The sequence below is a fragment of the Pseudorasbora parva genome, chromosome 3 (assembly GCF_024679245.1).
Source record: "Pseudorasbora parva isolate DD20220531a chromosome 3, ASM2467924v1, whole genome shotgun sequence".
NCBI classification, from domain to species: domain Eukaryota; kingdom Metazoa; phylum Chordata; class Actinopteri; order Cypriniformes; family Gobionidae; genus Pseudorasbora; species Pseudorasbora parva.
In genome coordinates this window covers 62,018,800-62,042,176 of record NC_090174.1, presented here as the reverse complement: position 1 = coordinate 62,042,176, position 23,377 = coordinate 62,018,800, and the positions used below count along the sequence as shown (strand labels likewise).

Here is a 23,377-nt window from a genome sequence, read left to right as displayed (position 1 = left end):
CAGTGAGGAAATAACTCTTCGCTTCAGTTTAAAGACACACAAGCAAAGCAGAACTTATATTATATCATATTCACAACCCCTGGAGCCGTTTGAGAACTCACGGGCGAGGCTGAACACATGATTAATGATTGACAAGACATTATTCATTGATTGACAGCCGGTGAGGAAGGGCTGAGGAATGTTGCAGCGATACATTCTTAAAGGGACACTTACCTAATAACTGCCGAGAGTTCTTAAAGGGACAGTTCAACCCCCAAAATTAAAACTCTCACCCCTATTTTAGACTTTATATGAATTTATTTCTTCTGTTGAACACAAAATAATGAATAATTTTAGTATTTTGTAGTTTGCAGCACCCATTGACTTACATAGAAGGGGAAAAAAAATCAATGGGTGACGTCAACATTCTTTAAAATATCTTCTTTTGTGTTCAACAGAAACAACATGAGGGTGAGTAAACGATGATAGCATTTTTATTTTTAGGTGAACTGTCCCTTTAACCCAGAATATTATCACGCAAAATCTGAAAATAGTGTCATTTACTCATCGTCATGTCTCTAAATCCATCTGACTGAATGTTTGGAAGAATTTCAGTGACTATGAATATTAATCAGACCCTCCTGGGACCCAGAAATGTTGTATTTTTTCATGCCATTAGATTGTTTAGAGCATAAGAAACAAATGGACACATTATTTTTTTGAAAAATTATATTGTATGTTATGTCATGTCCTCTGTAGTTGACACAGATGTTTAATGAAATTAAATTGCAGCTATAGGCAAAAACAATGGGATTTATTTTTAATTCACGAATACATTTTTAAATTTCAGGATTTTTTAAAACAAACTTTTTTTAAAGATGATTCTGAGCTATGTTATAAAGATATAACTGAATGCTTTGATATACCATCTTACTTTATGCAATATGTGGGTAAAATGGCCATACTTGGATTTTCCCATTCAATACAATGTATAGATACACTGCATCTAATTTGCATATTAATGTGTTCTTGATGCAACATGTAATGAAAAAAGAAGAGTAATAATGGGAGTAATAATTGGCAACATTTTAATAATAATATGTAATAATTCATAGGAATATTGATATGTAATTTATTTCCCTATTTACTTCTTGTGTCTCCAAAATGCCTGATAAACATGATTTATGTCAGTGGATATTTATAAAATCAATGCCCTGTTTTGTAACAAAAAATCCTGCTTTAATTAGAAACCCCAAAGCATTTTAATGAGATGTTGATTGATAAAAAACAATGTGAAAATTAATCAGATTTAAATTACATACATTAATGTCAGCCATTTTAAAAGTCCAAGAAGTTGTTGATGTCCTGGTGACACCTCCAAACATTTGGTCTCTGGGCAAAGCCCTGAATGTGCTCTATAAGGACATCCGGACTCAAATCATGGACGTGTGTGACGTCAGAGAAACTCACTAAAATATAATGTCCACTACAGTGTGGGGAAAAAAGGCGAATTTTGAACTTTTCCAGTACAATCGACTTGGATGTTTAAGTTACTTCAACTTAAATGATGTTAAACTGACTTTAAAAAAATGAGTTACGTCTTGTATAACTAATAAAAACAAGTTTAACATTGCTTAACTTATTTTGATGAGTTAAAACAATGTAAAAACATATGCTGTCATAACTTATTGAACATATAATTTTTTACAGTGTACAGTGGACAAAAGTCTATTACTGGGTCTCAGGAGGATAATAGTGACAAAATGTTAATATAATAGATTTGAGCTTCTTCATAACTCTCCTCTTGTCAACAGCCTTCGACTTTAGTGACACCAAGGTGAGAAAATAGTGACGAAATGTTCATTTCACGGAGGAAAAAATCAAGTACCATTATATTTTAATAACTCAACATCATACTAATCTAAACGTCGAACTAGTAAATTATGCATAAATTTGATTGCATATGATCAGAGCTGGGTAAGTTACTCAAAAAATAAGTAATTAATTACTAGTTATTAATTACATCTTCAATAGTATAATTAGATTACTGCACTGTAAATTTTGTTTTGTTTTTTGTTGGTTTAACTTAAAAAAAGTAAGTAACCTGGTTGCCTTAAAATGTTGAGTTTATTGAAATTAAAAATTTGAGTTGAGACAATGAAGGAAATTTGTTTAATAAATAGAAACTCAAAATATTATTGTATCTGAACCACATAAAAATGTGATAAATCATGAAAATAGCACTATTTGGCATGTTTCACTGCCTCATCAGAAATAAAACACACACACAATTACCCAATATGCTTACAAAATCTTTTAATAATCTTTTAATAAAGGTTGTCGAATCTCAAAAATATGTCATTGTATTAACTCAAAATTTTAATTACAATTAACTTTTTTCTAAATAATTTTTTTATTTACAAATTACTCTCTCCAAAAAGTATTTAATTACTTATTACTTTCTAAATCCCATATCAACATCGACTGGTTAAGTGACATTCATTAGACATTCATTCAAATACAAAATATAAAACTACATCAATTATTCTTATTAACTGACCAGTTTTACACGTGAGATTGAAGGACAGATAAAAACATGTATTTTAATGTTTTGATATTAATTCCACAATTGGATTATGAATAGGCTAATGTTTCTACAGTCTATACACTTTGCTGATATGTGAAGTAATTAAATTACACAAAAAGTAATCCCTTACTTTACTTTTTCAAGGGAAAAATAATTGAATTACATACACTGTAAAAAATATTATTAACAGATTTTGTAAGCATATTGGGTAATTGTGTGTGTTATTTCTGATGACGCAGAGAAACATGCCATATAGTGCTATTTTCATGATTTATCACATTTTTTATGTGGTTCAGATACAATAATATTTTGAGTTTCTATTTATTAAACAAATTTCCTTCATTGTATCAACTCAAATTTTTAATTTCAATGAACTCAAAATGTTAAGGCAACCAGGTTACTTACTTTTTTAAGTTAAACCAACAAAAATGTGTTTACAGTGTAGTAACTATAGTTACACCCAACGCTGCATGTGATACTAGTGTCAATAGAAGAGATCGAGGTGATTGAGGAGTAAAGTGGGCGGGGCGAAATCTATCAATACCCCTCAGTCAATCGATCAATGAAGTGTTATTCCCGCAAAATAAACGCACTCCAATCAGAAATAAAGTCTCCTTTGGGGAAAAAACAGTTTTGACTGAAGCTCCTCGTGAATGATCTGCAGTGAGCTAACACAAGTAGCACCACAGCTACGAGGCCTTTGAGCTCGAACAACTCGCTTTAAAATCGTTCAACTTACCTCGATTTTGTCCACGTTGCGCGCGCACCCCACCACCTTCATGCCGTGCTGCACGAGCGCGCGAGCCACCGCCGCACCGATCCCGACAGACGCTCCGGTAACGAGCGCGACTCTCCCCTTCCAGCGCTCCATCATCAGACGCGGTGCGTCACAGTGGCCGCCGCACGAGTGATGTCACAGAGTAACAAAGAGTTCTAAACCGCGTCGGAATGAAACAATCTATCACTGAACGTTCTGAACTGTTACTTTGTGTCTGTGCTCAGTAATAACAGCCCGTCTCTGGATCAGTCAGTCCGTGTGTGTGTGTGTGTGTGTGTGTGTGTTTAGGGCGGGAACAAATCCTCCCTGATCTTCTGCCGCTCACACACACACACCCACGACATATGGGGACATTCCATAGGCGTAATGGTTTTTATACTGTACAAACCGTATTTTCTATCCCTTTACACTGCCCCTAAACCTACCCATCACACACACATACACAGACACACACACACACTGCCCCTAAACCTACCCATCACAGGAAACATTCTGCATTTTTACATTTTTTTTTTTTAAATTCCTCCTGTATGATTTATAAGCCTTTTGAAGTGGGGACATGGGTAATGTCCTCATATTTCGCCCTCTCTTGTAATACCTGTCTTATCCATGTCATTATACACATTTATGTCCTCATGTCACAAAAACATGCCCCCCCCCCCCCTCACACACACACACACACACACACAATCCCCGCAATTAATTATTAACGTCCGAAGAATCGATAAGTCTCAGGTTGCTGTCGCCGCCCGCGCGTTTATTTGTCTTCACTCATCAGCGCTCACTGTAATTATTGTACTCGAATGTCTTCTGACTCAAACGCGATACTTTTAAAACCGCTCATAATGTGACATTATGTCACAATGATGCACGTGAAGCGTTTAATGTTAATTATGATAAAATAACTAACTACTAATAAAAAGTCATTAAAATGTATAGGCCTATTGAACATGATAACGAACCGAACAAAGCACTGACCACAATATTATTGCAGTCACTGACACACACACCTTTTCTTTCTTTCTTTCTCTCTCGCTCGCTCAGCAAACCAAAACAAAGGTTTTAAATGATTTGATCGTTTTTTACAACACACACACACACACACACACACACATATATATATATATATATATATAATCTCAAATTTAGATAGTTTGTTTGTCAGTTTACTTTATATTTTCTGAATTTTAATAAAGCACGAGAAGGAAACAAAACACGCCATCTAGTGTCTGACTATAATTTTAACATTTATCAAGGCTTAAGGATCTAACATAAGGTTAAAAAAATCAAACAAGCGGTTTGATCACGAGAACTTAAGTCATATTTGATATGCTAGCCAAATTAGATATTACAATAAAAACCCAAGAGACATGAAACACTCAAATCTGATGCATATTAATAAATAATCTTTATTTTGTAAATTTTGCACATTGCTTTCAACATCACATCCAACGGATGTTCTCATCTTCCTGTAAAATCTTTTTATTCAGATCATTCTGTACACATTTATCGGTACAATTCTCGCCACTAAAATTGTCACAGTCAGAGAAACAATCTGGGAGGAAAAAAACAAAAACAAAGAAATGATTCACAAACAATACATTAAGACTACCGACGTCTATAACCCTACAGCCGAGGCCTGCAAGCTCCATTATCAATTTAATAACGGTGTTCCTGATCAACATGTCAAGAGAGAAAGGAAAACAACGCCAGCTGTGATTGGTTGAGAGTGAAAGAGGAGGAGCCTGAAGGGGAAGACGTGTGTATAGATGCGAAAAAGACGTGTAACTTTACCCACACACACAAAAAAATCAAATACAGCGCAGAAATTGATTTTTTACCCATTTCATATTCCCCAAATCGTGCCTGGAAAAAGCAACAATGCAGCAGTGATCATGAGTGTTTCCACGGTCTATAAAAATAGGTGTGTGTTAGTGCGTGTGTGTTAGTCTAGCTGACGCTGGTGGTGGGACGCCATTCTCCACGGCAATATTTGGTGAAGCGATCTTTAAGGTGCTGTCTGTATTGGTCTCGTGTGCGGTAGAAGGATTTGTTCTCCTCCACGAACGACTGGATCTCGTCCTGTGTCAGACAGTTCTCGTCATCCGAGGTCACTTCAGATTCATTCTGTTCAGAGACATTAGACAAAAAACAACAATATCAATTAGGGGTGTAACGATTCATTTTAACAACGATTCGATTCGTATCACGATTTGAGGTTGTTGATACGATTCAAGGAAGATATTGGTTCATTTAGAACGATACGATCCGAAACGATTCAGTAAATTTTTAGCCAAAAATTGTAATTAGTGTGACTGAAACTGTTTGGACCAATGAGATCATCAGGGCGGGCTTTAGCCGATGACGGACAGATGATCAACAGAAACTGACCAATGAGATCATCAGGGCGGGCTTTAGCCGATGACAGACAGATGATCAACAGAAACTGACCAATGGGATCATCAGGGCGGGCTTTAGCCGATGACAGACAGATGATCAACAGAAACTGACCAATGAGATCATCCGGGCGGGCTTTAGCCGATGACAGACAGATGATCAACAGAAACTGACCAATGAGATCATCTGGGCGGGCTTTAGCCGATGACGGACAGATGATCAACAGAAACTGCCCAATGAGATCATCCGGGCGGGCTTTAGCCGATGACGGACAGATGATCAACAGAAACTGACCAATGAGATCATCAGGGCGGGCTTTAGCCGATGATGGACAGATGATCAACAGTACCGTAATCATCTCGTCATCAAAGGGGCTCTGATTATATTTGTTTGAAACCTAAACGGAGAGCTTGTTTGTATCTGCATCACCTTCACTATTTCTCTCTGAAATGATCATGTTGGGTAAGCTCTCTGGGTATCATTAAACTACTTTTTTACAACACCGGCAAAAATCGTTTATTCCAGCGTGCGTGCAGACAGGGTTGCCAAGTTTTTACAACAAACCCCGCCAAATACTAGCCCTAAAAAATGGCTTCTCGGGGGGTTCTCCGGGGAAAAAAAGGCGTTTGGGGGGTAAAATGTGTTATTTTGGCAAGGTTGCCTGATAAAATTCGCACTCATGAGTCTATATATCACAATAGTCGCTTCAAACCGCGGACATAGAAAACAACCCGCGGAAATGCGGACTTGGCAACACAGTGCAGTTGAGCTCTGTTGACGTTTGACAACTAACGTTATGCGTCGCTCCGCTGCTCTGATTGGTTGTTGGTCTGTCCAATTGAGATCTTTCCTGGTTCGGTTGAAACACGCCCCATAATTACAGCCCAATGGAGCATCAGACTCATATTCTGACTGGAATTGAGTATGACCGCATCAGGCTAGTGCAAATGGGGTATAAAACTAAATGGCATTTTAGTCAAAATTTGCTGTCAAAATGAACAGCTCTCAGATTTCTTGTTCTGAAGATGACCAAAGGTCTCACGGGTTTGGAACGCCTGATGTAGTATATGAATAAGACTTGACAGTACTTGTATTGTGGTATGAGACTCACCAGTAGCTCCACTAAGCTCTTGTTGGCCTGTATGCAGGAGTCAGGCTGGAGAGGATGACTGTGGCAATGCCTGCTGCTGCTCACATGATGGCTGAAGCTCGCTAAAGATTCACACGGAGTTTCTTTGCTTCTGCACAGATGTGGTGAAGGAGATGAAGACTCGACTCCTCTCCTGCTGCCATCCGATACACACTCGTCCTCCGCTTTAGACGCCTATGAGAGAGAGCACAACTTCAATAATCACGTCTATCATGCGTCACTAACAAACAGCGATGCACTGAAAATATATTTATTATATATATTTATATAAACTGAAATTAAAGTTAATTTATCCATAAAACGAGAATTAATTAATTGACCCTCCGCTTGCCTATGAGAGAGAGCATAACTTCAGTAATCACGTCTGTCATCAGAGAAGGACAAAGTACACAACTTCATTACTTGAGTAAAAGTACAAGTACTATTGGTCAAATATTACTCCGTTAAAGTTGTAAAAACAGATTTTTACTCAAGTAAAAGTACAGAAGTATTTGTTTTCAAAAGTACTTAAGTATCAAAAGTAAATTTCCTTCTTAATGTCAGCGCATTATTTTATTATAGTTGTATAAATGCACATTATGCCATCATGGTTTAAGCCAGTCAGTGACGCTCCATCTGACACACTAGCATACGACTAACTTAAACTCATTTAAATACTTGTAGAAAAGTTACAAAGCTGCTGTCACTTTAAGGCCGAATGCACGGATCCAATACACTGTTTATGTGAATATTCAGCAAAATGAGCATTTTGACATCGGTCTTCTTCCATTTTGCTCTAAACTATAAATCAGTGTTTAAATAAATGCTGTGAAATCGTTGAACTCCACAAGACTCTACAAGAGTGATTCCTGAAAGGCTTTCTGCAAAAACCCAAACACCTTTAAAAGAAGAAAAAAATCATCCACTGACTTTCAAAGCTGCAAAAGAAACGACTTTTGACTTTAAATACCTTAATAGAAATGTAGTGGAGTAAAAAGTACGATATTTGTCTTTGAAATGTAGTGAAGTTAAAGTCATAAGTTTCCAGAAAACATAATACTCAAGTAAAGTACAGATATTCAAAAGTGTCCTTAAGAAAATGCACTTAGTCATTGTCCACCTCTGTCTGTCATGCATCACTAACAAACAGCAATGCACTGAAAACATATTTCTACTAAAACTGAAATTAAAAGTTACATTTTCAAAAAAAAAAACGAGAATTAATTATTTGATCAGATTTATTCAGAAATCAAGACTGAAATAATCAAATGATCCAATAATAAATATGAATTGTCCAAACTTAAATGGCTGTAATTCAAGAATGCTTTGGAATACAGAGGGTTGGTCTCGTTTTAAAGACAACACTTGGCATATTATTGATGAAGTGAAAGCACTTGAAATATACTGTACTAAATATTTCTAGCGTTGAGGTTGAAACCACCCACCCCTCCCTTTCGAAGCACATATACCCCTTTTCCACCAAGGCAGTGCTGGTGCGTAGCCAGAGCCTAGTTTCAAATCGGTTCTTTGTCTTTCCACAGCCAAAGCACCAGCTCTGAAGCAGGAAAAGTGGTTCTTAAGTAGCACCGAAACATTGCTGGGCTAGAAGTAAGAACCGCTTGCGTTGGCGGCTGGAGGCGGGGTTACCGTGACCAACAAGACCAGCACAAACTTGTGACCACCATTTTTGAAATAGCAGCTAATCGAGCTAACAGCGGTTCGATTGTAATCTCTGTCTATACAAAGTACAACGAGCTGCACGAATGCGTTGAATTCGCTGTTTTGATGCCGATGTGGGATTGTAAAGCCATGTGCATTAATAGTAACAACATTTGCCCATTGTTGATGGAAGGCTTGTTCGAGATGCATTGGCGCGGTGCAGACCGATCGCCGTATGACATCAAAGTAACCGCGAGAGCATATAATCCCTCTGCCTTTCAATTGCTCATGTGGTATTTTAATATCATACGCAGATCGGTCTGCACAGCACCGATGCATCTCAAACAAGCCTGATGCGTTTGTGTTTCCCGCTGCCTTTGCATTGCCAAGAAAGAGGAGACGTAAGACCAGGCTCTGTGGAAAAGCGAACCGGTTCTCAGAAGGCTCGTCAGTCTACCAACTACGAACCAACAGTAGTACTAGCTCTGAATTAGCACCCGGTCCATGCTGGTGGAAAAGAGGTAATAGAGAAGCTACGGTGGCTGACAAAGATGTCATCGTATGAGACAGCAGAGTAACTAGAGTTCTGTAGAACAGATTGTCCCTTTAGGGCCGCTGTAGAAGCATGGTGGTGCAAAATGGCGACTTCACTATAAGGGGACCCGCGGTGTGTGTAGATAAAAACGGCTCATTCTATGGTAATAAAAACATAACGGTCTTTATACACCACTGAAAACATAGTTATGTATATTATAATGCATTTCTGTCAATAGATCCTCATAAATATTACACGCTGCACCTTTTATATTATGATTGTTGTGAAATTCTGACGCAGATTTGTTCTGCGTCAGAGCTGGTTGTATTTGCAATGTTAAAGGGTTACTTCAGCGATTAGCATATGGCTTTGTATCAGAAGAAACCCTGGAGTATATTCAAATGATTGTGCTTTCCCTCCTCATATCCCCCTGAGACAAGAGATTTATGCATTTTTTTTCTGGAAAAATTCCTCCGATGACGCAAATTGACGATATTTGCGTTATCGGAGGAATGTTTGTCCAAAGCCTTAAGACTACAGCCAGCAGAGGGAGCCATTTCCACGTTTCACACCCGCGCATGGGGGATGGAGATCACACACACAGCTCAGCTCGCAGCTGTAGGCATTCATGTAAACGGAGCTAACTTCTCAAATTAATTTCTATGAAAGTTAAGCTTCCAAAGGCATGAACTGAAAACGCGCCAGACTGAACTTGCTGAGAATGACTGCCACGAGCGCGGACGCGATTACCTCAGCTCTCATCACCAGCTCATTCATGGCTGTGAATGTTATCTGACACTCGCGTGACGACTCACTCATTATATTGAACAGACACCTTCAGTTTTTGATTGTAGTGTCTGTTCTCTATCTGAACTGATTTTGTGAAAATTAACATGGTGGGCAAGTGATTCAGCAGCGGTGGCTTTGGGAGTGGTCTCACAGGGCAGCAAAGCATTCTGGGAATTATTGTCTTTCATCCCCATGAGACAAAAATACATTTTCTGGCTTTTCTCAGTCTAGTAAATAATTTAACATTTCTACTACATTAATGACCCTGTTTAAATATAGATTCATCTTCCCAGCGCTGAAGTACCCCATGCTTAAGCAGATAAAGCATCTGTAGTCAACAAAATGCAGCCATTTTCATTTCATAAGGACAGGTTTGAATCAATAATGACAAGACGGACCTAACAATATTTACTTCATGTAAACTCACATGCTCAGAGTCTCCCCTGCAAAGTAACCCCTTGTTTTTTCTTTTCTTCTTCTTATTTTTGCCCTTTGTGTTGTCTTCGGAGTTGGCCCAGCACTCCACACAGCTGTCCACAGCGTCCTCTTCCTTCTCCTCCGAGCAGTGTTGACTACATGAGCATTCACCTGAAGACAAACACAAATATTATCACTATCCAACGTCTATTAGGAGAACACTTATGATCCTGACTACACATAAAAACTCTCGAAAATCTGACTGGCTGGCTTTAGGCAAAGGTCTGAAATCATCTTAAATCAGTAAACAAAAGTTACGTTTACACGTTTCCAGAATAAAATGCAATGTCAACACAGTTGAATAGACAAATGTTTGACCATCTATAATCATAATAACGTTGCTTTACCCGTTTCATCATGGTTACACATGCCCTCGGTGCAGGCCACATCTGAGCCCTCTCTAGAGCCCGTCTCACTGCCCTCCATACTGGAGCAGTAACCACAGTCACTGCCATTACTGTGAGGCAACACTAGTAGAGGAACAAACAGGCACAAACACACCAGTCAGAGGCATTCTGGGTAATGGAATGATTTTTAGTAAGGGGCAATATTTGCTACCTTATATTCATTTCCAGGGCATTTCTACCTTTCTAAGAGTAGATCTAATTAGATGCATGCATCATCTTGTGGCAAATTCACATATTTAGGGTGCTTTCACACCTGCCTCATTTAGTTCGGTTAAATCGTACTAGAGTTCGTTTCCCTCTTTAGCGCGGTTCGTTTGATCAGGTCTGAAAGCAGCAATCGCACTCGGGTGCGCACCAAAAGCGGACCAAACAAGCGTACCGAGACCTCGTTGAAGAGGTGGTAATTTTTGGACTAAACCAGCTGCCGTAGTTAGCTGCACTGACATTGTGTGGCAATATTTTCGGGAAGATGAGCATGTCAAGAGTTAATAATTAATGCACACCTCCTCTTGAAGTGACGAGAGATGCGCGCTCGCCATTGTTTTCATGTCGCATCCGCGCTACATTATAGAAATGTTTTGTTTTTGCATACTGTGGTAAATACACACCGTGTAGTAGATTATGGCCAGGGACAAAACTAGCCCGTGCAGTCGTCTCTCCATTGTGTTATTATAGTTTGCTGGCTTTGCGTCTTCTGTTGGAATTTTCCCACACATAAATTCTGACCAATCGAAAGCAGTTTAGGAAATATGCCACGGCCAATGAGTGATGTGGATGTTGTCACGTGCCTGCGTTTTGGTTCGTTTCAACTGGTTCGGACCAAAGCAATCAGTGTGGTGTGAAAAGGAACCAAAAAATCTGAAAAATGCAACAATGTATAATTTTTTGCCCTTGGTTCGGACCAAATGAACCGAACTAGAGATGTGAAGGCACCCTTAATCAATAAATTCAATATAGACCGTTAGCAATCATTTTTTGCACTGCAGGCGCTGCATCTAAATGCAATATTCACAGTGCAATTATAATTGCATAAATAATGCTATGACAATTAAATTATACTTTGCCCCTATTATGCTATTTTAAAGGTTTCTAAATTTGTCTCCTACAACAGGTTTACAATAGGGGTGGGCGATATAGCCTCAAAATATCACGATATTTCAAGAATATTTGTGGTGATGATATTTATGACAATATAGAAAAAATATATGGAACAAAGCTTTTATTGGTGATTACAGCTGGCAGGCAGCAGCATTTATTAGTGCAGACAAAATGAAATGCATTTTTCATCCTTTTCCATTGATGACTGGATACCTCATTCAAGTGTGCCTTAAAATTCTCAAATTTGTTCTTTTAAAGGTGTGCTATGCATGGATTTAAAACAAAATAGACAAAAATAATGGCTCTCAATCATTACTTAATCATGCCGATATCTAACTATATCATATAGGGGTGTGCTCAAAATATCGATTCTTAGATACATACCGATATAATAAAAAAGGATACAGTATCGATATTATAGCCCTTAGTATCGATACTCCCCCCAGCTATTACGGGGCGCAGCGACACCCGCGAGTTTAAAAAAACTCATGGAAAATGTTGAAGATTTCAGAAGCGCAGTTGTCCCTAAAGGCAGATGTTTGGACACACGCAAAGGAAGGAAACCAAGGGATCGATAAAACAAATGCAATCTGCAAGCATTGCCAGGCTTCTATATGCTACACCGGTAATACAGCGAGCGTACACTGTGCGAATTCGGACACTCGGGAGGTCGTGAGATATTGCAGACGCTACGAGTCATTTAATTTGATCATCGCATCAAATCAGCTGGTACACGGCACGACTGTTTCTGCACCGCGAGCCGGCCGCGATCACCCGAGTTTTCGTGTTAAACACAGACACCGGAGCTTTCAGTGTTGCTGCTATAGCTTCAGATACAAAAAAAATAAAGAAAAAATATGTGTGCAAATGATTTGTTGAAAAGCAGAGAACAGTAGCCATTCCTTTTAACCGAAACAACCAGAGGGAGATAGAAGGGTGCACGTGAGAGAGAGAAAGTGTGTGTGTGTGTGTGTGTGTGTGTGTGTGTGTGTATGTGTGAGTGAACGCTGTAGCCTATGTTTGCAGCCACTGAGCTAATAATACTCATAGATTGAGCCTATGTGAAGTGCTTTTGCATGATTTGGCAATAGGGGACAGCCATATGCAGGGTAAAAATCGGGCCGACTCCCCGAACTTTTTAAACATGTTTAAAAATTATCGTAAGGTCGGGAGGTGCTCGTGAGTTATCCTATCCATCGTCATAGGACAAGGCTAGCATTACCAAGATTATCCTTTTCTCAACCTGCCTTTTTGAGGACAAACCTGGTTTAGCCTTACGATTTTTAAAAATCCATCCAGTTATGAGGTAGATTAGATTTGTTGTTGTGCCAAATGTTAAAGCAAGATGTAGCATTTAAGTGATTTTATAGTGAAATATTTTATGGCAGTACATGGTGTCACAACAAATGAATTATAAGAAGAATAAGCGTAATAATATGTTGTGCTTGTGTGAGCTCAGACTGTTACCCTTGGAAAGTTAAATGTTGACTTGTGGTAATTTCCAGATTAATACAATTTGTGTACAATTAATCAGAGCACTTAAAGTTGCAAATATTTAAGCAAAATGCACTTTGTTATAATGCACTTTTGTCTTCCATAAATTGAAGAAAAATGCAGAGTTCTGTTTGTTGAATAAATGTGTTCAGCATTAACTAATTAACTCTGGCCCATGTATTTTTATTGAATCGTATCGAATTCACATTGTATCAAATCGTATCGAGACAGCTCTGTATCGAGGTACGTATCGAATCGTGACCTGTGTATCGAGATATGTATCGTATCGCCAGGTTCTCCAAGGTATACAGCCCTAATATCATAGCCTAGAAATCTAGACACACCCTAGCGGCAGCAAATTTAATCTGCCCGCGAGTGTCGTATAGCAACTCTCAATACCCTTCTAAGCTGTATTCGCCTAACTCTTGCCGGGCCAATCACATCGTGTATAGAGTCGGTGGGCGGGGCCATAATGACAGCCGAGTTGCGTTTGCGTGCTTCTAGTAAACACAGAAGCCGGCGAACGGCAGTCTTTCGAATCAGCTTTGACCGCGACTCTGGAAGACTTGAGTTAAGCTTTTCTCTGAGAAAAGAACAAAGAACGGCACTGAAGTCATTCTTAAGAAGGGAAGATGTGTTCAGAGTTTAGCCGACCGGATACGGCGAATGTTTAATCTGTCAACGAGCTCTGCTTCACCTTCGTTGCTCTGGTTGGTGTAGCGCTATCCTATCGCGTGCAGAGGGAGTTTGAAAGACAACCGTTTATCCGCCCCTCAGATTGAGCTGCCAATGGTGAGTTTCCAGACCAAACATCTTGATGTGGGTCTGGCTTGTCAGGCTAACTATTTCATGCAAATATCAGACAAAATCTCATACAGGGACATATATTACATTTCGGTGTTGAAAGAATCTAAAATATTCAAAGATATTTGATATTTTTCTTTGAACAAAGACATTTGTTTTACTGTGTTTCACCCCCCTCTCTCTTATCAGTGGGGCTGTTTGGGATTCCTAAAGACAAAGAGATGTTGAGGGCCTGTAGGCCAAATGGTGCCACACCTGTAGTACAGTGGGGGAAGTCTGGTCTGACTGGTCAGTTTGAATGTCTCAGGGTTTCAGTCACATGGTCACAGGAGGGATAAAAGAAGATTGCAACTTTTGCTCTGGGTCTTCTTTTCTCGAGGTCTTCTTCCTCTGAAGGTCTCTCTTTTCTCTTTTTCTCTGGCTGTCTCTTCTAGGGCCTTCTCTGGCTCTTCTCTTTGCTCTCTCTCTTTCTATCTTTCTATCTCTCTTTATCTCTCTTTATCTCTCTCTATCTCTCTCTATCTCTCTCTATCTCTCTCTATCTCTCTCTATCTCTCAGGTAACATTCTATACATGCTGGGTACGATTAATGGTATAAGTTTTATCATCTCATTCATCTATTTTGTAACTATTTTAAGTGTAACCATAACCGGATTTTGTCATTAAATGCTTTCAATTATAAATGATTTGCTAACTAGTTTTGGTTTGGTATTGACTTTGAAGTGCTCCCTATTGCAATACAATATAGTCACATTACAGCAACGCTCTCCCACATATTTTGTTATTGTAACTGCGCTTATTTCCGTCGTTGGTATAAGTTGCAGTGGGTGGTTATAGACAAGAAATGAACAGTTTTCTACCATCACGCTGATAACGTTTCTTTAGTCGTTCGGCAACCCTGCAGTCAGAACCACTGTAGGCGATCCACCCTTACAGTGTCATTAGGTGTGTTTACATGGAGCACTGTAATCGGTTTAAAAGTCCAATCCGAATGATAATGCTCCATATAATCACCTCAATCAGAATAAAAATGCCCAAACCGAATGAAATTGTAATCGGTTTGAGAGGGGTGGGATAAACCTTTCCATGAACCGATCAAACGAAAAATTTAACCATGTAAACGACCTGAGCCGATTACTTTTCAGTGTAGGTCCTTATATTCACCGCGCGCCACGCTCACACCAGGCTATAATGTTGAGAGGAAAGTAAATTTTTCTTAGGGGTAAACTTTTTATTTCGTTAGAAGTTATGAAGATATTGTTGGCATAATGACACAGATATAGTCCGGCTACATCCTCTCATCTTGACAGCGTTTGTCCCAGACACTTTTTACTTGAACTGCGCCTGACAGAAGAATTAATTTTTTCTGAGATAATTACACTTTACAACAAATAAATAGCTTTTATAAAACCGTATAAGCCCCGGTGGCCGTTGAGAGTTGCTATGGCATCCGGGAACACATTCAGCTGCTGGAGAGGACGGCGTCGACATTTCTGAAGCGGCAGACAAACTGCTCTGTGATGATTGTGATTGAAAGTCAGCATGTAAACCCCAGATCGGTTTAGATAACGTCTCATGTAAACGTGGCTATTGTAACTGCATTTCACTGGGCTACATCACACAGCAAAAGCATTCAGAATCGAGTCGTGTATTACCCAAGCGGCAACCTCCCGCGATCTCTCTTGAAGCCAATACGGAAGTAATGTAAACTGTAATTCTTCAACTGGCGACTAGGGGCAGGCTCCAGAAGGAGCAGAAGCTCAGTGAGCCCCATGTTAAAAAGGAGCAGAAGCTCATTGAGCCCCCATGCTAAAATTCTCAACTTTACAGCAGAAAAAAACATGCTTGCAGCCTGGTACAAATTGTGGTTGTCCTATATGGCTAATTTTGACCTTCATGATGACTGTGAAGGGGGTGAATTTTTTTATAACTCATTCGTTTACGTTATATAAAGTCCTTAAAGTTCAGCATAATTAAGGGCGGGGTACTTTAAGTGACAGGTGGATAGCCATTTATCTGCCATCTATATAGTCATTGCGTCACCTAAGCTCGGCCCACATAACGCCTTTTTGCCCATTTTCTGTTCTCCGGGCGTGATGCGCGATGACTTGCTCACAAGATGGCGACGCCCAGCTTGACTCTACTTTAAGCTTCAGAACGGCTTATCGGAATCCTATGGGTAACGTCACGAACACAACATCCATATTTGTTACAGTCTATGGTATTACCGCAGACGATGCATATCACTCAGCAATGTTAGGCATCCTCCCCAAGCTCTCTTTACCTTTCTTAGTTTTGGGTGAGCGCAAGATGGAGGCCGCTGGGCAGGTGCAGGAGGAACTCTGGCTGGTGATGATAACCTCCACGCTGCCTCCAGACTCCTCCCCACTGCCACAAGACTTACAGCCACCATCCACAGACTCTGAAGAACCCTACGGAAAGACAACAAAAGAAGTGAATGAGGGCGACAGACAAAGAAAACTGAAGAGTGAGTAGCAACAAGCTACATTTTTCAGCTGATTAGGACAGTTTTGAAAACAATTTAAGGAGGGGTTTTAAGGTGGCTTGAGTTGATTCAATTTAAGCTAGTTTGAGGAGATTCCCCCCCGTCAATGTAAAGCGCTTTGAATGCCTTTAAAAGCACTATTAAAAAGAGCAAATTATTATTATTAATTATTATTTAATATTAATTTAGCTTCTTTTTGTTGTTTTTAGGGAATGCAAATGGTAAGGGGTAAAATAAGGTGAGAAAATTGCATGGATAGAGAAAATATTCTACGAGGTCACGGCGCACACGCTAATTTTTTAGACATTATTAAGTACCATTGGACTAATTCTAACAAGTAAAAGGTAAAAACGTTTGTCTCTCTTATGTAGAGCAAAACAACCCTTTATATTTAATAGATGTGGGAGCTGAATACATAAATAAAACAAAAACAAGAAGACAACAACCAGATAAAATGTATGTTGGAAATCATCTTAGCTTCATTATTAACTCGGAAAACTGAAGATCCCACTGGTTACAAATGCATTAATAAGGGATACTTTGTACACCAACTCGTAAGTTAAACCCTATTTCTTCTGAAGTTTAGCCACCATAATTTCAAGGGCCTGCTTCCTTCGCTTTTCTGTATGCCTCAGCCATACCCGCTTTTCTTTGGCGCATTTATTATTATCTGTTTTTTTTATTGCATTATTACCAAGCAGGGTTGACAAAATGAGATTAGTCTGAATTCAGCTTTGATCAAAAGAATAATTTACACTTTACTATATATTCACCCTGCATCAAATTGTAGATGTCTTTCGCAATATTAGCATTTTTTGTTCAAATAAATGCAGTGAGCAGAACAATATACTGAGCCCAAGCTTTTAGACCTCATTTGCACTGCATGGTTCACGTGAACCGGTTCAGATTTTTACCCTCTCATGTGGCACAGATCGGTTATGACGTGAACGTGCAAGCAAGAAAAATAACTCTTGAATTCAGATATCTTCAGATCGGATTCAGGCCTCACTCATATGTGGTGATAAATCCAACCTGATTCGGATACGGGCATTTACGTCTGCCATGCATGCGGTCCAACCAGATTTTTGTCGTGCGAGTCGGGATGGAGGCGAATATTGTCAACTCTGGTGGACACAAATTGCGACCACATGACACTAATAGCACGATGAGAGATGAAGGCAATGTTTTGCTGACCTTTAAACAATTTGCAGAAAGTCTGAAGAAATTATCATTTTGTCTGCATCCATTGCATATCACACCATTTTACTTCCTTTTCCAAGTCAGAACATCTTGGGCTGTTTCTCCAGTGTAGTGTAAATACAAATGTCATATATGGGTCGCTTTTAAAGGGGTCATATAATGGTACATGCACTTTTACAAGCTGATTGTCTGGAAATGTGTGTTGGCAGTGCCTGTACACAACCATCCTATAATGATAAAAATCCATCAAGTATTGTTTTTTTTAAAATCTCCTTATATGTTTTCCCCGTCTCATAGAGCCGTTCGACACCCCTCCCACGACTGTTGATTGACAAGCAGTTTCATCTCAGACCCGCCTTGAGCGAGCTCCTCCCAGTCCGCCATTGTGGATCCGCTGGAGCAGAATGGCGTCTAAGCGATTGTAGTGTTCTGATCTTGGGTGTAATAATGAACACAGCAGTCATTCTGATGTTCCTAAATCCGAACCGCTCAAGACACAGTGGCTGAGTTTTGTTTTCGTCAATGTTTTTATGTCTGCACGAAGTGAGTAGTTTGAAACGCGTACACGTTTCACGATGAATGCGGCTTAAGTGGGTAAGTTACATTATGGCATGCTTTCTATGTATGACGTTCTCAATATAATTCATAATCGCACGTTTATAATGAACAACGCGTTATTGTTATTGTGTTATTACAAACTGTGTACACAGGTTTTAAAGTTAAAGTGGACGTGGTAACTAACATAAGCTTAATTATGTAGATGGTTTATAAATTACTGTCAAAAAATAAATCGTGTTGTAACAGTTATTACACTGCATTGATAACTTAAAGCATCACTGACAAGCCGACATTTACAGAAAAAAAGTTTTTTTGGCATTAGCTGTAACATCAATCTGTCAATGAACTAATGTAAACATCAGTAAACACAGAGCATTCATCGCTAGCGTTACCCTGCCTGTTCATATAGACAGATCAGTGACATTACGTTAACCACCCATTCAGAAACGTCCTGTTTAGCCCGAGAACAAAAAGAACTACAAAATTCGACTGCTTTACGGCATATACGTCACTTCCACCAACACACACACTTCCTTACATTCGGACGTGCGAGCCCAACTTTGTTCGTCGGATAATATAGTCATGTCCGAAGCAGCACAGACAAATAAGAAAGAAAAGGTTTTGTTGGAGGAAAGCAATAAGAGGAAACGAAAAAGTGATGTGATTAAAGGCAGGACGAGGATCAACATGTGACCAGCGTTTGCTCGTCGGCGTGAGCTGAAGGAGGCGTGCCCGACCGATGCTGTCCTGCTTGTTACGGTGAGCTACCACTCAAACATTGAACTGAAGTATCATATAGATTCTGTAAAACGCTAACCAATAGACTACTATAATGACGCTGGCTTGTAAACGTGAGCATCGTGATTATTTGGCGTTTGAAAAAAATAAAACCCATGAAATGATATTCATATGACATGCTGAAGCATATGCCACTGACTGTACCTGATGTAGACATTTCACACGCGCCGCCAGAAGAACACCTGCATGTGAACTCCTCCTGCAGTGTTCAGGGGAACTGTTAGTGCTGCACCAACCCGCGGGACGCTTTTATGAAGTTATTTGGCCCACACCGCACCACTGTATATATTTTTACAACCCGCCGCGCACCCGCGACCATTAAATAGACATACGGGGTCCGCGGGTTTTGAGACGACCCGCGCATTACTAGGTCAGGGCTATCAGGGCTGTCATGTCAACAAATGCACGTGCCATGGCATTGCCTGTTGTAGGACGACAGCTTACGACAGTAGTTGAGGACAATATTTTTTCCCAACTGTAGGGGGACCCCGAGAGCAAAAGTTACCAAGTGCTGCTTTAAAAAGATCGGAATATAAAAAAATCGGATATAGTGACCAAATCAGAATGTGCATTAAGACCTGCAGCCATAGAGAAGACAGCGAAGGAGAGGAACAGAGACACATTAAAGGAGCCATTACCTCATCAAGGCTTTTATCTTTTTCTCCCTCCGCCTCTTGCTCAAAACCACACTTGTTTTTGCGCCTGTTCTTGCGTTTTTGCCTCTTCTTCTCCTGTTTGAGTTCTTTGGCTCTCTCCTCTTCTGAGAGCTCCTCACAGAGCTGCTCCAGCCGGCTGATGCCCTGAACCCTCTCCACCGCCATCTGCACACCATTTAACACTGATCAGGTGAGCTTCACAAACAACATCGACACACACAGCACTTTCCACAAGCACACAATAAGGCTTTAAACTGCTAATAAAGTCAATTTTCTCATTCGCAATGTTATAAATATTACACATGCATTTTATTTTATATCCATCTTAGAAGTATAATTTTCTTGCAACCTTGTGCATGTTTATCGTTCAAAATCCTGTGATTTGACATTTTCCAGCAATAAGTATTTGCATCCTATTCATGGAAAGCACCGTTAGGTATTTAAAATGAATCACAACATGAATATTAGACGAAAGCATTACCTCAAAGCTTTTGCGCAGTGCATCAATGCCCAAATAGAAGAGCATCTGCCACGTCTGCTCCTCTGCTCGCAGCTTCTGCCAGATTCTGTGCAGCCGCTCGTACAGGTGGATTCCCAAACACGTCAACACCTCCTCCTGGGCGATGTCTATGGTCTTTGCGTGTCTCTCTCGACGCCTGTAAATGATCCAAACACTTTTAATAAGGGTGTATGCATGATTAATGGAATTATTAGGGAAGGGCAAAAATATTGTATCATTAATTTTCAGGTGGGACGGCTATGGAAGCCTGTTTCCGCCAGCAAATAAAACAAAACAAAAAAGAGTAATTGCAACTTTTTCTCTCAGAATTGTGACATTATAACTCGCAATTGTGAGAGAAAAAAAATCAATTCTGAGATAAAAAGTTGCAATTACTCTTAATTTTTTTTATTTAGTGGCAGAAACGGGCTTCCATAGACAGCAATCCACAACTGTCACGATTATTTTTAATGTTGGTTTAAGATGTTTTGCAAGTTACCAAGCAATGCAGCCAAACTAATTAAAAATATAGCCATGCAAACAAGGCTTAACATTAACTCTTTGCTCACCAGCTACTGTAGCAAGTGATTTAGCATCGATACCATGGGGAAAAACTGCCATATAGATATTTTTAATATTCTTATGATTTGGTATCAGGAATATTAGGCTACTGTCACTTTAAAGGGTAACTAAACCCCTGTTCACAGCCTAACTCCGCCCTCTGGCAATATTTGAAAAATGCTGCAAAAGTGGGCAGAGCCCAGCGGAGACAGAGGGGACGAGACGAGGGCGGGGCTGAGCAGGGGGGCGTGCACCTGAGACCCCTAGTGACAACTTGTTTGACAGTTGTCAGACTCGCAAAGATGGATAGTGACTGGAGTGAGGACAGCAGCTTTGCAACAGAGCAGTCATCTAAAGTAGAGGACTTTTCTCCACCACATTCACCTGAAGTGGAGGAGGGTGAAATGTCTGCTTTAACTCCCGAGGCCGACGATGCTTTCATTCATTCATTCATGCTAGCGAAGCAGCAGCAAGAGAGAATGAGACCACTAACTAATCTATGAACACTGAACAGCCATATCCTTATACTGAATGCCACTAAAAAAGCGCAGGACCAATAAGTTCAAACCTAATAGCCTATTACAACAGATTTCCTAATATTAAATATTCCTCATGCATTAAATCAAAGTTAGACTACATACGCCCGCAGTCTAGCACGTTAAGGATTTGTTGTTCGTTACCACGGCAACCATTTGCTTGTCAGGGTTTGTCTGAAAGCGTCTGAGGTATGAAAATTATCTGTAGACACGACGGGCGCAAAATATCAGAAGAAAAGCTTAACATGTACTTACAGCTGCATTATTTATCTGTATTTTCTTCATTAGGATGTTGAAAGCAAGTGAAGAGAAAGTTTCATTCATAATGTTTCTACTTCATTTAACACTAGCGCTCATACTGGACTGAAGCCGTTCTCATGTGATCACGGAAAACATTTCTCAGGGCGTGGTGAGCTCGTGCCAGGGGCGTGGATAGTGAGCCGTTAGAAGTACCATCCTACGTCACGAAGTACCACAACGTCCAATAGGAAAATTCAACTGCAGTAGCCACCGTTCAACCTTAAGAGGGCAGCACTAAGACGTTTTTACACCATATATTATAGAATTAAAACACTTTATACCCAAATGACAAAATATTTACTCTAATCAATAAACAGCATTAATAAAGCCCCAGTCTTGCAGATCATTAACTAAAAAAAGTTGGTTTAGGGTTTAGTTACCCTTTAAGACCTGACTCATGGATCCATTACATTGTTACACATGCAATTTCTTTCTCAGCTGTTTATGTTCACTTAAAACAGAACTGAATGTGTTTACGTGAATACTCGCCAAGACCGTCACTGGCATGATTTTGTGTGGTTTGACTGTTTAAGCAGCAAAAAAGAAATTTAGTGCTGAGGCCGCTTTATGTGCCGCACTTCGGGTGTGATATTTCAGTATCGATATGTATAAAAAAAATCTATATTTTATGAAAACACTACATTGCACTGAGTGTATTATTTCAGATGTCTTTTTAAAAGACTACAAGTGAAAAGTTTGCCGGGTGTTAATGTCAAGCCCCGCCTATAAGGTAACAAAACATGAAAGAAAACAGAATGACTATTTAGGCCAAAGAAAGGTTTGGTGAAAAGTTTATTTAAATGTATTTTTGTGCATGCTTTGGATGTGTTCGCTCAGAAAAATGTATATCCAAAGTTTAAACTAGTAAGGCTATAAAATGCATGCAAATAATAGACTTTTGTGACAATGAAGAATTGCATGTCACAGAAAAAAAAACCCAGCAACTGATAGAATGAGCACTGTGGCAAAATACCAATTATTGATCTAAATTTAACGAGACATTTGAATGCGATTTCATGCATTCTGACTTATTTACACTGTTAAAGAGTTGATTCGCATGCTAAACGTGGCCAAAATGTCAAAAAATTAGTTGGACGCATAGAGTATTTCTGTGCCAAATACACATTTTTTTACACTTACTACAAGTTTTTTTGAGAATGGCCCTGTATGACATCATAAAGGGCAGAATACCTTATATGGGAACTTTTCCCAGATGAGCGTGTGCTTTAGGGATAATGCCAGGATGTATTGTGTGTGTGTGTGTCCTCAACAAGCTCGGCTGTTTTCAGAAAGAATCGTTACAGTGTATGTCTTTTTTTCATAAATATGATAAAACTAAAAACTCTTCAGAGATATGAAGGATGCAAACCTACTCTATAGATACTCAAGATTAACATGAGTGGCAGAAACTGTGTATGTGTTACTACAATTGAAAAATTTATATATTATATATAAAATTCAAGCCATCAAAGTGCCGCTTTTTAAGGCATTTTAATCACACATCCCTACAGCTAATGCTTCCATTTGATGATACAGTATCATTTTAAAGGACAACTCCGGTGAGAAATGACCCTAGTGGTAATTAATAGATGGTGACCAAGTTGATCGTTCTCTGGGATGCGTTTTCATG

The 23,377-nt window shown here is 39.4% G+C and overlaps 2 protein-coding genes across 3 annotated transcripts in view; both read right to left on the bottom strand.

Moving 5' to 3' along the window:
* The window catches only part of dhrs11a (dehydrogenase/reductase 11a), a 45,277-nt gene extending 41,645 nt beyond the window's left edge, over nucleotides 1-3,632 (bottom strand). Inside the window, exon 1 of the mRNA XM_067439727.1 lies at nucleotides 3,306-3,632. Coding sequence (XP_067295828.1) covers nucleotides 3,306-3,440 — 135 coding nt within the window. The 5' untranslated portion in view covers nucleotides 3,441-3,632. The remainder of the gene's footprint in view (nucleotides 1-3,305) is intronic.
* A 1,103-nt stretch (nucleotides 3,633-4,735) lies between these two features.
* Nucleotides 4,736-23,377, bottom strand: part of ggnbp2 (gametogenetin binding protein 2) — a 44,563-nt gene continuing 25,921 nt past the window's right edge. Inside the window, exons 8-14 of one of the 2 annotated variants that reach the window (XM_067439723.1) lie at nucleotides 20,333-20,507; nucleotides 19,834-20,016; nucleotides 16,418-16,565; nucleotides 10,678-10,803; nucleotides 10,281-10,441; nucleotides 6,853-7,065; nucleotides 4,736-5,471 (exon numbers count right to left, since the gene is read on the bottom strand). In XM_067439723.1, coding sequence (XP_067295824.1) covers nucleotides 5,295-5,471; nucleotides 6,853-7,065; nucleotides 10,281-10,441; nucleotides 10,678-10,803; nucleotides 16,418-16,565; nucleotides 19,834-20,016; nucleotides 20,333-20,507 — 1,183 coding nt within the window. In that variant the 3' untranslated portion in view covers nucleotides 4,736-5,294. The remainder of the gene's footprint in view (nucleotides 5,472-6,852; nucleotides 7,066-10,280; nucleotides 10,442-10,677; nucleotides 10,804-16,417; nucleotides 16,566-19,833; nucleotides 20,017-20,332; nucleotides 20,508-23,377) is intronic. The other variant, XM_067439724.1, reaches the window with a different exon arrangement.